General features: G+C 62.7%; 1 protein-coding gene across 4 annotated transcripts; it reads right to left on the reverse strand.

Moving 5' to 3' along the window:
- Positions 1–551: 551 nt before the first annotated feature.
- On the reverse strand, positions 552–13386 carry ARID5A (AT-rich interaction domain 5A). 4 transcript variants are annotated; one of them, XM_081067851.1, is made up of 8 exons: positions 13283–13386; positions 11769–11951; positions 5546–5661; positions 3969–4089; positions 3511–3563; positions 3028–3125; positions 2532–2691; positions 552–2153 (listed from the first exon to the last, which is right to left on the reverse strand). In XM_081067851.1, exons 4-8 carry the CDS (start codon positions 4021–4023, stop codon positions 924–926), a joined length of 1596 nt encoding a protein of 531 aa, XP_080923977.1. In that variant the 5' UTR covers positions 4024–4089; positions 5546–5661; positions 11769–11951; positions 13283–13386; the 3' UTR covers positions 552–923. The 4 variants fall into 4 exon arrangements, with proteins under 4 accessions (XP_080923977.1, XP_080923976.1, XP_080923978.1 ...); XM_081067850.1 differs by lacking the exon at positions 11769–11951 and having other exon boundaries at positions 554–2153; positions 13283–13384; XM_081067852.1 differs by lacking the exons at positions 11769–11951; positions 13283–13386 and adding an exon at positions 7642–8089 and having other exon boundaries at positions 554–2153.

Below are 13386 nucleotides of genomic sequence, written 5' to 3' on the forward strand. Positions count from 1 at the left end.
CCGGCCCCTTCACCCCCTTCCCTCCAGGTGCCCACCCCCCCCCCCATAGGAATCTCCTGGCCCACCGGTGTTGGCAGGCAAGTGAGGGCGGTTGGGGGGCTCAAGGAGGACTCAACCGCATCACCCCAGGACAGGCCGATTCAGGCTTCCCACTGGCACCTCAGACCCCAGAGCGCTAAGCTAGCGGCGTATCCCTGTGTCCGGGTCCTGTGGCTTAGCTCCCAATGCTGCAGTCTCCCCTCTGCTCTGCCACTTACCTGCTGGGGAAACCTGGGTGTCACTGGACCTCTGAGCCTCAGGCCACGGACAATGAGGAAAGTAACAGGCAGTTGTCCCGAGGCTCCACCTGGAAAACGGACTGAAGGCACAGGACGGACGTCACAACCGCAAGCAGGAGCACAGGCTGTTCTGCATTGTGTCTCGTTCTTCGGGGGGGCGGGGGGGGGCAGCATTCCGATCCCAGTGGGTGCTGGGCCACCCCACTGGTAGCCCCACCCACAAGCATGTCCACGCCTGGCGGGCCCTCACAGTCACACCATCACACCTCAGGGATGAGTGGGTTCACACCTTTTATTGGGTTTTTCTGTGGACACCTGGATGCCTTAAGCTGCTGTCCGTCTTCTCAGCCCCTCACCCAGTCCCTGGCCCCAGTTCAGGGCCCCAGCTGCGAGCCCTGCCCCCTCCTCCCAAGGCCTTCTGACCAGGCCCCCAGCTCCCAGGCGCAGGCTGCAACCTTGAGACAAGCCCCGTCTTCCCGCGACCTCCCTGTCAGGCTGCCCGCCAGGGCCCATTCCTATGTCAGGCACAGCCGAGCTCTCCTGCGGAACGGGCTTGGGCCCAGAGCCCCCTGGCAGTGCCCCCACCTCGGGCCACACGAGACCCTCCAGAATGCAGCACAGCACAGCAGTGCTGTAGGCTCCAACCTACAGCTTGGTATTGAGGTGGAAAGAGAAGCGGGGAGCTGTATAGGTTGTGGCAGGTGGCACGTGCCATGCAGACGAGGCCGGGCAGAGTCTGTGGCGGAGGGCACTGTCGAAGGGTGCTGGGGGCAAGTGCATCAGGCCAGCGGCCATGGGCGAGGGGGCTGTGGCAGCCAGGAAGTGAGTCGGGAAGGCTGGGATGATCAGGGGGCTGAAGGGGAGTGAGGCCTGGCCCTTTAAGGGGTCTGGGGTGCCGGCAAAGTTCAGTGGGCAGCGCAGCATGGTGCCCCTGTAGGCATCCGGGAAGCCAGGCCCCAGGGCCGGGCCCAGCAGGCAGGAGACGGCCAAGCCGGGCCCCACCGACTTGGCCCCACACTCCTTGGTATCCATCTCCTTGCGAAAGGGAGACACTGCCCGCATTTTTTTGCCACCAGGGGCAAAGCCCTCTTCCTCCCGTCCGCGCTTGCTGAGGCCCGAGCTGCTAGGGAAGGTGGGCAGGGGCATGGGGCTCTCGGCAGGGACCTTGGCCATGGGGGTCACCCAGCAGGCTTTGGGCTTGGGGTAGAGGCTGCCCTTTCTGGTGCCGCCTTTGTGGAATGCAGAGGGGCGGTTTATGTCCCCACCCCACACCAGCGGTGGCTCTTTGACTGGCAGCCCCTCCGCTTGGCCAGGGGGCCCCAAGAGCATCCCATCTTTGAGATGAGGGAAGAAGTCCCGGGGGTGCTGGCTGATGGGCTTCAGCACCTTGGTGGGGTAGGCGTGGAAACAGCCCGTGAAGATGGGGGCTGGTGGGTGGGAGCTCGCCTGAGCCTCCTCCCTGAGGCTGCCACCAGGTGCCTGGGGTCCCTCCTGAGGGGCCAGATGGTGCCTGCGGTTCTCGGGCGGCCCTCCTGGGCTGTGAGGACTCTCCAGGAGGCAAGCAGCTGGGGACGCCTGGGGCTCCCCATTAGGACTGCCTGCCCCGTGGCGACAGCCCTCCTCCTGGCATCGCAAGGCCTCTGCCTTGCTCACCTGGGCCAGGAGCTTCTTTTTGGCCAGTGGTGACATGATGCCATGTGTCCCTTTGCAGTAGAAGCTAGAGAGGAGCCGCTTGTAGGCCTCAGGACAGCTGCTGGCACCCACAAAGGGCAGAGAGGACCCAGGGGCTGGGCCCAGCTGCTCCATGCCATCCTGGGGATCCTGGCTCGGGGGCCTCGCCAGGTCAACATCTGTCTTCGCCTTTCCTGGCATGATCTAGAATGAGGAAAGGCCAGGCTTCAGGTCTCGGCATGACGCATGCATTCTGACCAGGGGACTTGGGGACAGCAGAGCCAGGTAGGTACCCAGGAGACTCTGCTAGCCCTTCCAGTGCCTTTTGGGCAAAATTTTCAAAAGGTCCTCTGAATGGACACAGCCTGGTATCAGGACACAGGGCCTAGAGAATGGGGTGTAGCCTGGCATTCAGACCCCACATGGGCCCTCAAATAGTGGACAATTAGCGCAACAGGTTCTGAGTGCTCTGGGCAGGGAGCTCTGTGTCCATGCTGCGGTGACAACAGGCGGGGGCAGCTATGAGCGGCAGGGGATGGAAGCCCAGGGTCAGCTGGCGGCCTGGCTGGGCTCGGCACTTACCTGGCCCACCAGCTTCTCCTCCTTGGCCTTCTTCGGCCTCTCAGCAGCCCTGTCATCTCCCCGAGGCTCCTTGGCCATCTTGTATTGCTTCCTAGGCTTGGAGGGGGGCAGTGGCTTGTCATCCTCCCCCTTCAGGTGCCGCACATATGGGAGGACCAGCCTGGGGAGGAGCCGCACGTCTACAGTAGGCCGGGCTGGAAGGCACAGCTGCCCCTCCCGCCTCCTCCCTTCAACCGCGGATACGCTGCGGACAGGGCACGACAGTCCACAGCCAGGGCCACGCGCCTCATCTTGTCCAGGAGGCCTGCAGCTTGGCCGCCCCACCAGCGCTCTGGCCACGGTGAGCATTGTGCTCGGCCGCACCCCGCCGCTCGTCCCGCCCCATCCCTGTACACTCACATACATTCTCCCGCACGCTACTCCCAGACCCTTTGCAGCTCTGCCCACCCCTGGGAGGTGACGGCCCAGGTGTCCTGTAACCTGGCCCTAGCCGCACCTCTCGTAATGGCGGCGCGTGCACGTGGCCGCGCTGGTGCTGCCCGGGCTGCCCCCCAGCTCGTCATACACGTTCTTCCAGAGACGGCGGCCGGTCACCTGCAAAGGCACCACGTGAGGGTGCACCCCCTGGCAGCAGGGTCCCCGCTCGGCAGGGCTGGCAGTTTTACAGCTGTTTCTCCAGCAGTGGGGCCGGGGAGGTTAGAGGGGACTCATCTGGCTGTGGGCCAGTTCTCCCTCCCCAGGGCCACCGGACTGCTGGCCCAAGCAGTTTTCCCAACCCAGGGTAGGCAGAACAGATGGGGAAGAGAGGAAAACTTGCTTCGAGCAGCAAAGTACCAGCGGGCAAGGCCGGCCCCTCCCCCTCCGCCTGTCTGGAGGCCAGGGCAGCCCCGTTGGGCTCACTCTCTTCCCCAGCCTCCCTGGGCCCAGTGGGAATGCACTGGGAGATGCAGCCCAGTGCGGACTCAGCTGCCTTCCTTACCATCTCATAGGCCCCCAGCTTCTCCACTGCCTTGTAGATCTTCCACAGGTTAACTGCAAAAGAGAAGGCAGGTCCGCTGTCCGTCTGTGGGAGGACGGGCCAGCCAGCAAGCAGCCTGTTTCCATGGTCCTGTCAGGCGCACTCAGAACCAGGGCCACTGCAATGGACGGCGGGCTGGGCCCCATGCACTGGTGGCCCAGTGGCTGGTGAGGATGGAAATCCAGCCCCGCCCACTGCCAGCCCAGTACCTGGAAGGGGATACCGTTTCTATGTGCAACCCCTGTGGGCTGGTGTCAGGGTCACCCAGAGCAGAAGTGCCGGCCCCAGTGTCCTGTTTCTATGTGCAACCCCTGTGGGCTGGTGTCAAGGTCACCCAGAGCAGAAGTGCCTGCCCCAGTGCCCTGCCTGGTGGGGTCCCCTGCTGGGCCCTCCTCCCTGCCTGCACCCCAAGGACGCACTCTGCTTGAAGCCAAGATGGGGCACCCTCTCGATGGGCGTGTGTCGCTCCTTCATGAACTTGTAGAGGCTGACCAGGAAGGCCTGTTCCTCCTCCCGCTCCCCGCCTGCCTCAGGGGGGTCCTGGGGAAAGAACAGGAGGCATTGGGAGCAGCCCGCAGCTGCTGAGTGGCAGGGGGCAGGCAGTGCCACTGGCTGGGGAGGCATGAGGTGCGTGACCCCCAACCCCAGGCTCCCCCAGGAGAGAGCAGGCCTCCAGCACCCAGTCTACTGCTCTGGCCTGGAGTGTTGTCCTGGCATCAGAAAGACACAGTGGTCACCTATTAGCGCCCAGAACCCCAATGTCAGGGTCCACAGAGGCCTGGCTCCAGAGACGGCCACAGGAGCAGCCCCATGCCTTCCCCAGGCCTCTCTCTCCAGGCGCAGATCACTTCTTTACCGTGCTCTGCATCTGTGACACCTGTGTCTCAACTCCCCACCAGACTGAGTTCCTGGTGGCAGGCTCAGTGTGCCCTGTGCTAAAAGCTGAAGGAACAAAAGTGCTCGGTGCTTCCTGGCACTGTGGGGCCACTCGGCCGGGCCTGCGCCCACCGCACCTTTGACATGGCGGCCTGCCTCCCTGACCTGCCCATCTGAGGGCCGAACTCAGGGAGGTGGAGCCGTGTCCTGGGCTCCTGGTGCACTTGTCGGACACACGGGGCTTGGGTTTCTGCTCCCAGACGGGCAGTTTTATGGATGCTGCTCATCTGGCTGGGGGTTCAGGGCAGAGGGGGTGGTCAGGCAGGGGTTGAGGGTTCGGGAGACAGACAGCTCCCAGGCCCCGGCTGGGAGGCCCCAAACACCAGAAGGATGGAACCATCTGGGCCAAGAACAGCTCAGAGAGCCCTGGGTTCCCTAAATAGGCTACTCAAGTGCCGTGTCAGCAATTTTTTGACTTATCCAACCTCTGCTGACAATAAACATGTACGCTCACGTTCCCTACGACACTGTAACATACTGGAGACTGAGGCCCTGGGCTGGGGCCGGCCTCAGAAGTAAGGCGACAACTGCCGCTCTTCACATGAACCTGCACTTCTGTTCCTCTTCTCTGACCTCCACGCAGGCCCTCAAGGACTGTGACCACCTGCGACTACTTGTCTACATAAAGTGGGATTGTGACTCCAGACTGTGCCACCCAAGCAAACGGCCAAAATGACACCGCTCTGCTGTGTCACCCACGGCTCTTCTTCAGACTGCGCTCAGCCCAACGGCCTCGTGGGCCTCAGAGTGACTTTCACGTCCACAGGCGGATGGGCGTAAATGCCGTTTTGCATCATAGAATGGTGCTTCTGTGGGTCTCGTCTGATCAGGCTTCCAGGTAATCTTCGTTTGATAAAGGCTTCAGCTATGAAAGCGAGGTCTGCCAGCCGTGCCCTGGGGAGGGCAGGCCCTCCGGCCTGGTCGCTTCCACACCTGCCAGTGCAGGACGCAGGACACACCTCCCGGCTCTGCAGGATGCAGGAGGGCACCAACCTCCCTCCCGAGGGCTTAGGGTCTCCAAGTTCACCAGGAGAGATCCCTGGGGGGTTGCCCAACTCACCTCCAGCTGGATGGGGCTCTGGCTGCTGCTGTCCTCACCATCAGGTTGAGGGGACACGGGTGGGTCTAGGGTGTCACCCCCCTCTGACTGCTTCCTTTTCCCTTTGACAGGAGGTGCTGCGAGGAGGAAGAAGAGGGAGAGGAGGCAGAGGACACATGAAACCACAGGCAGGGAAAGGCTCCGTGGAGAGAGGCGGCAGGTCTGAATGGTGTCCTCTGCCCAGGCAGGAGGCCCTGTAAGCACACATGTGGGCGCCCCCGGAGAGCTGACCCTCTGCTCTCCCCACGTCACCCCCACCAGGCCCTGCCTGGTGGATCTTCCTCTGTTCCAGCCGTCTCCCACGTCTCTGAAGGAAACCCTAAACAAGCTTGGGGTCAAGTCAGAAAAGGCTGGAGTTGGGGCCGTGGCGCTCAGGGAAATGCTGTCTCCAAAAGCTGCCCACATTCACGCAGGAAGTCTTCACAGTAGCTCACCCAAACGGGGAAAGCTGCTGAGGTTGCCATGCTCGTGGGCCCCCACGCACTGCAGTGGGGCTTGGACCTTAGGTCCTCCCGGAATAACTGAGCATAGTTTCCATCTGGGACCTAGCCGACCTTTCCCTGAGTGTCTGCACAGTCCATGCTGCCCCTTGCTCCCCTCGCCTGCAAGGGTCCTGGTGACCCTTCAGGTCCCACCTGACAATCGATTCTTCTGGGTGGCCCTCCCCAGTCCCCAGCTAAGCACAGCGCTCCTGCCTCTCTCTCTGGTCTCCTCACGGCCCTTCTGACATCCTTGTGGCTCATCTGCCTGGTAAGTGTGAACGCAGGGAGGAGCCAGGGGCCATACTTCATCCAGGGCAGCCAAGAGCTGATGCTTGCAAAAACGCAATACCCCTGTCACTGACAAAAACATGGCCACAGACGGTGCCTCGGGCCTGCGGCAGGCTGGCAGCAGATCCCAGACCAGGAAGCTTCGTCATTTGAGCACTTTTTCTTTTTCTTTTTTTCTTTTTTTTTTTAATTAATCTATTATGAAGTGCCCCATAGTGCTGGTTCGCTCCAGCTCAGGAAATCCTTACTGCTGGGAACCTGTGAGGTTCCCCACCCCGTGCCAGACAGAAAAAGAATCTCCTTAAGGGTAACATACCCACGAAGCCAGTGGCACCCAGAAGCACATGCTGTTAGAACCTGTTGTCCCCTTTGGTAGCTGTTCACATAAGCGCCACTAAGCCTCCAGTAATTCACACTGCACGGGCCTCAGCTCTCTCGTGCATGTATGTTAACGAGGGGTAAACTAAAGCCAGAGAAGTGGTGTTCTTGCCTCCCTGGGGGACCAGGGTTCAGAACAAGGTGTGTCTGACCCCCAGTCCAGTGGCCTGGCCTCACCACCACTGTGGCCACTGTGGTTACTGCCAACGTTTGCAAAGCCTGGAGGAAAAGTCTAAATATGCCTGGAAGACAAACCAGTCCTAAAGCTTGTCACAGAAGAGACTCGGCCGCCCTATCAGGCTGACTCCTGACCACCCACCAGAGACATGGCTGAGCTCCAAAAACAACTGGGCACTGACAAATGAATCCCCAAACTCTGCTCAGTCTTCCTTTCTGTGAAATGGGAGAGAAAACCCTGGAGTCCTCTACTAACTGTCCAAGAAGTGCTGAAGTCTTCTGGGTCATAGGGGCACCCGCTACCACCAGCTGTTCTCCTTCTCCCGCTGTCACATACCTCCCTTCTTTCCTGCTGGCTCAGATCCTCAGCTTTGAAGGACTCTCTCCATCTGTTCTGTGACCTGGGCTTCTCACTGGAGCCCCTGCAAATTTGCTATGTGACCCTGGCAAGTGGCTGCCCTTGGGCCTCAGACAAATAGGTGCTTGGACTAGGGCCCATTAAAATCACATGGGGAGCATTTTAAAGACACTGATAATTGTCTTCCCACCCCCACCTGAGTTGGAGTCAAGGGGCATCTGAGACTGAAGCTCCCCAAGGGATCCCAGAAGGCAGCCAGGTTGAAAGCCACCGAGCCAGAGGACCCATAGTGCCTTCTGCTGGGTCCTAGAGCTGGCATGCTCTGCTTGGGCCACACTCAGGGAAGGTCTCCTGGAGTCAGGTGCTCCGCTTACCTGGAAAGGAGGTCACCAGTCTGAGCTGCTTAACCCCCGACAGAGCCTGCCGAGAGCCACAAAGGAACACCCTCTCTTTACCTCTGTGTCCAGCTGAGTCCCCACATGAACTTGGCCTCCATTCTCTCCAGACCAGGGCCAGCGTGCTGGGTGTCCTGGCAGGGCCTTCCGAGCCCGCTGCCACAGCCTTAGGTGGCGGCTGGGAGACCTCAGGCCCTCCTTCCCCTGGGTGCCCGCAGGCCTGGCCGCGGCCCTAATCCCTTCCTTCCCCATTCATTTGTAGATCAGAGTTCTAGGGAAATAAATCTGCATTTGGAAAAAGGCTTCTGCCATGAAAAATGTTGGAAACCGCCTGCCTTCCGTGATAGGCAAGCCCTCCAGCCTGCCCAGCTTCCATGCAGGGCCTGAGACCCGGGCCCAGGTCCCTCTTCTGACTCCGCAGGGGAGCGAAGAGGCTTGTGGCCCAGCTGTCCCAGTCTCCCAGCCACACTCAGCCCTCAGAGGCAGGACAGACCCGCCCTGAGTGGCTGCCATGAGCCACTGCATCACTGTCTTGCTCCACGAGGACAGACCCCTCTGAGCACAAAGCCCAGATGCCCTATTGTAACGGAGGAGGCAGATTCAATTATGAAAACCTCTGCTCGCCAAAGGAATGTCATTCAGACATTACTTTTTCCATCCAGGAAGCAGTAATGATAATAATGGCAATTGCTGTTCCATTGTTTACTTGGAATCTGTCTGGAATCTATACGGTAAGAGATAAGGACCTAACCACACCCACACATACGGGTTAGGTGGTTCCAGTACTGACTGAGTGACCCCTGCCCCAATAATTTGAATTGCTACTTTTCCCCAATCTAAAGGCTTTTAAGGAGGACATCTGGGACGGGTTTGGACTTTCGCTTGTGTTCCATCCATGTGGAATGCTGGGGCTTCTGTAATTTTTGTGGCTTTCTAAAAGCTTACTCTCCAGAGGGCATGTCCCCATCGTTACTCTTCTGTTTAAAAAATGCCATCTGCTCTGGGTGGTGAACACACAATGGGATTTATAGACGATGTAATACAGAATTGTACACCTGAAATCTATGTAAATTTACTAACAATTGTCACCCCAATAAAATTAATTAAAAAAAAAAAGCCATCTGAATCTTAGGATAAGTCTGTCACATCCCCTTGAAAAATAAAAAAACCACTGAGGTTTTGATTGAATTGCGTTTAAATCTAGAAATTACTATGAGGAGAAATAAAACCTTTCTGTGTGGCATCTCCCTTTCCAGGACCATGTGCCTACTCGGACTCAGGTGTCCCTCTGCGGTCCACACATGGCCCTGACAGGTCCCGGGTCCTTCCTGTGGAGCCGATTCCTCGCGTTTCACACAGCAGGATAACAGCGCGAGAAAAGCCTTGATTATCCCCAGTAGGACTTGGCTCCACAGACCCTGACATGCCCTTACTTCACAGTCCCTGACAAGACAGAGGAAGGCTGGTGGCTGGGCCACATGAACCCTGGCCCTTGTGGCCCAGTCCCTCCTGGGCAGCGAGTGGCGTGTTGGGTGCTGGGCAGCGGACTGCTTAAGGCCCTTCCTGTGCTAGGATCTGATTTCTGTTCACTTCTGTGGCGTGTCCAAGTCAAGCTTAGCCCCAGACCCTAAAACCAGAGCCACAAAGAGGTTAGTTTCAGTCCCTAACTCCAAAAGAGGGTGCTCCCTGCCACCTACTAATCCTGCGGCCGTCCCCTTGTCCCCTTTCCACACTATACACTCCACCAACTCAAGGCACTGCCCTGCAGGCCTTGGATGAGGCATTCCTGCACACGGCCTCACCCAGTCTTGCCAGGAACCCAGTGGGTGCAATTTTCCCTTTTTACAGATACACTGCGGGAGGCTCTGAGAGGCCCGGTAACTTGCCTGAGGTCACAGCTGGGATTCAGAACCAGAGCAGTGAGAGTGTCCCAGCATACAGAACCCCAAGGTCTAGAGGTTCTCTTTACGGGAGCAGGGAGACTCAGGGTCCTTATCTGTGCTCAGGAGCGCGGGTCTCCGCTTTTCAGCACGTCCCTCCCGTGAACCTGCTGACAAGAGGCTGCCCTGCCTCCAGATGACAGGCTGCAGTCAGGAGCAGTGGGGAGGGGGCTCTGACGCCACATAGGTCACGTTCCCTTAAAGTCGGTCACTGCTGCTGCACCTCGGCGTCCCCACCTGTAAGGAGACTAGACTCCACGAGCCCAACGTGCTGAGCAGAACCAAGTAAGAAATAAGGTTTCCCCCACAAACCACAGCTGTGTGCATGTGGGTGTGAGTGTGTGACTGCATGAGTGTGTGTGTAAGTGTGTGTACGAGTGGCAGTATGTTGTGAGACTGTGGTGTATGACTGAGTGTGTAAGCGAGTGCATGTGTGTGTGTGTATGTTGTGTGAGTGTGTGCGTGAGCGTGACTGAGTGCGTGCGTGTGTGCAGGCAGCTGGTAAGCACTGAGGCCCGCCTGTCCTGCCGGCTGCCCCATGCCCACTGCCCAGAGCAGCGCACAGCAGGAGCAGTGCTCCATAAACATTTGCCCCACTGGCTCTCAGACATTCCTGATGCCCAGAGAAGGGCTTGGGCTGTGGCGAGTTCAAGGCTACTCAGCTGGTCAGCCGGTCAGTGACCCAGTGCCATGCTGCACCACCTCTCTCTCTCTCTCTCTGCCCGCTGCACCCCATTCACTCTTGGCAATGAGAAGTGACACTTCCTTTCATGAAAAGTCACCCACTAGGAGCACTGTGTCAATCGCCACATTAATGGTAACAGCAGCCTCAATAACAACCAGCCGCCGGCCCCACCCCCTCGCCTGAGGTGGTGTTTGGCTTAAGTTGCTCTTAACTTCAGCTGGAGCCCAAACAAAGGCAGCCTTTGAAGCGGCCTGTGGCCCAGGAGCAGCTGCCCGATGTGGAGCCCGCTCTGATGGGCGGTTCCGGGGTGGCTGCACTCCAGCCAACACTGAGGACAGATGAGCTGGACATGGGACCCCTGAAGGCTCAGGGTGCCACTCCTGCTACAGCCCTGCCTCAGTGTCTCAGCTGGGGCATGGGGGGACAGGGTCTGTGAGCACCTGGGACAGGATGACAGCCTGACAGTACAGAAAGGTGGGGTACGAGGCACCGAATGTGAGACCGCCCACTCTCAGGCCTCTGCGACTCCAGCCCCTCCTAGGGGCTCTGGCATGTCCTCAGACAGCGTACTCCAGGATGGGGCGCATCCCCACGCCCCTCCCCGCTAAGTCTGGGTGACATCTGATAGCAAGTAGCAGCTCCAGCCCTGTCCTGTTTCCTGTGCTCTCAGGAACTATGCTTTGTGTTCCCATTGCACCTGGAGAAGCCACGCTCAGGGGCTTGTCCAAGACGGGCCCAACAGGAGGGGCACAGCCTGACCCCTGCAGGGACACTCGAGTGCCCCTGCGCCTTCCACCCTCCTCCCAGCGCCCCCCACGGTGTCTCTCCAAGGAGTGTGGACTACCCCCGCCAGCTTCTCACGAGACACAGGAACGTAGGGACGGGGCGGGGCGGGGTCTGGGAGGCCTGCCCTCCCCCTGGGTGGGACCCTGGTGGTCTCCCCGCCAGGTTCTCAGATTGTAGAGCAAAGGAAGGACCGAGTCTCTGAGGCCTTTCTACCTCCGCCACTCCCAAGTTCTCGGGGCTGACGGGTCCCCGGGATCGTAAGGACTTTGGAACTCCACTCGGCCCGACCCTCCAGCAGCCACCTCCCACCCCTCCCCTGCGCTGCAGGAGCAGAGACCTCGACGCCCGCAACGGCGGTGCTCCGGTGGGGCAACGAGCGCCGGGCACCCTCCCCTCGGCCCGGCCCCCTCCTCGCCCGCCCACGACCCCGCAGAAGGGCGCTGGTGGCCCGGCGGGGCGGCGCCCCTGGATGCTGCGGAGGGACCGCGGAGGGACCGCGAAGGGCGCTCGCCGGCCGCGCTTCTCCCGTCACTCCCGGCCGCCTTTCCCCTGCGGGCGGCGGAGGAAAGGGGAGAGGACCAGAGCGCGGAGGGCGGCGACGCCCCTGCTGCCGCGGGGCAGAGGGGGGTGGGCAGGGGACACGAGGGGAGGCCCGGGAAGAAAAAGTGAGAGGCGACAGGACAGAGAACGAGCACCGTGGACGACAAGCGGCTGAGCGTCGAGAACCAGCACGACCCCGGCGGAAAGAGGAACCGGCGATTCTTCAAAGTGCGTCGAGCAAGTTCTTCAAAACCCGCGCAGCGTCACTTGCAGGAAACGGCGGGTGCGGTGGGGAGCGCGCCCCACACCGGCGCCTCTTCCCGGCGGCGCGGCGGGTTCTGAGAAGCCGGGGCAGACGGGGCGGGGGCGCGGGTCAGCCGTGGGCGGAGGGCAGACGGAGGCCAGAGGGCGGGGGGCGATGGCGGGGGGCGGGGGGCGGGGGCGGGCCACGGGGCCGCGGGGGGCAGCCGGGGGCGCGGGAAGACGGAGCGGGGGAGACGGGGCAGGGGGCCGACGAGGGCCGGCGGGGGCGGGGGCGGGGGGCGATGGCGGGGGGCGGGGGGCGGGGGCGGGCCACGGGGCCGCGGGGGGCAGCCGGGGCGGGGGGAGACGGGGCGGGGGGCCGACGAGGGCCGGCGGGGGCGGGGGCGGGGGGCGATGGCGGGGGGCGGGGGGCGGGGGCGGGCCACGGGGCCGCGGGGGGCAGCCGGGGGCGCGGGAAGACGGAGCGGGGGAGACGGGGCAGGGGGCCGACGAGGGCCGGCGGGGGCGGGGGCGGGGGGCGATGGCGGGGGGCGGGGGGCGGGGGCGGGCCACGGGGCCGCGGGGGGCAGCCGGGGGCGCGGGGAGACGGAGCGGGGGAGACGGGGCAGGGGGCCGACGAGGGCCGGCGGGGGCGGGGGCGGGGGGCGATGGCGGAGGGCGGGGGCGGGCCACGGGGCCGCGGGGGGCAGCCGGGGCGGGGGGAGACGGAGCGGGGGAGACGGGGCAGGGGGCCGACGAGGGCCGGCGGGGGCGGGGGCGGGGGGCGATGGCGGGGGGCGGGGGCGGGCCACGGGGCCGCGGGGGGCAGCCGGGGGCGCGGGGAGACGGAGCGGGGGAGACGGGGCAGGGGGCCGACGAGGGCCGGCGGGGGCGGGGGCGGGGGGCGATGGCGGGGGGCGGGGGGCGGGGGCGGGCCACGGGGCCGCGGGGGGCAGCCGGGGCGGGGGGAGACGGGGCAGGGGGCCGACGAGGGCCGGCGGGGGCGGGGGCGGGGGCGGCCGCGGACAGCTGTCACAACAAATTAGCTGAGGCCAGCTCGAGATTGAAACCACAGCAGGAAGTGGGATGACAGAGCGCGCAGGACTCGGTACATCTCGGTCGGGAGACAGCGAGAAGAGTTTCGATATAAACGCCCGGGAAGCCCCTGGCCGCCAGAACTTTTTGTCTTTCTTTTTTCGAAGACTGCGCGCCGACACCCGGCCTGCCCTCACGCGCGGGTGGACGCGCTGGCGCCCCGGGCGGCTGGCGCCCCGGGCCGGCCGGGTCCCCGTCCGCGTTCCGCAGGGCGCCCCGGCCCCGCTCCGCCCCCCGCAGCGGCGCCGACGGCCGCAGATCGGAGGAGACCCGGCGCCGCAGCCGCGCGCTCCCCGGGGACTGCCCGCCCCGCTGGCCGTGAGCCGCTTACCCATGGCCCGGCGAGCTCCCGCCGCACGCCGAGCCCTCCGCACGCGCGGCTCCAGGACCCCGCGCTCTCCGCGCACTGGTCGCCGCGCCGCCCCGCGCCGCCCC

This window comes from Rhinolophus hipposideros (genome assembly GCF_964194185.1).
Source record: "Rhinolophus hipposideros genome assembly, chromosome: 12".
In the NCBI taxonomy this organism is placed as follows: domain Eukaryota; kingdom Metazoa; phylum Chordata; class Mammalia; order Chiroptera; family Rhinolophidae; genus Rhinolophus; species Rhinolophus hipposideros.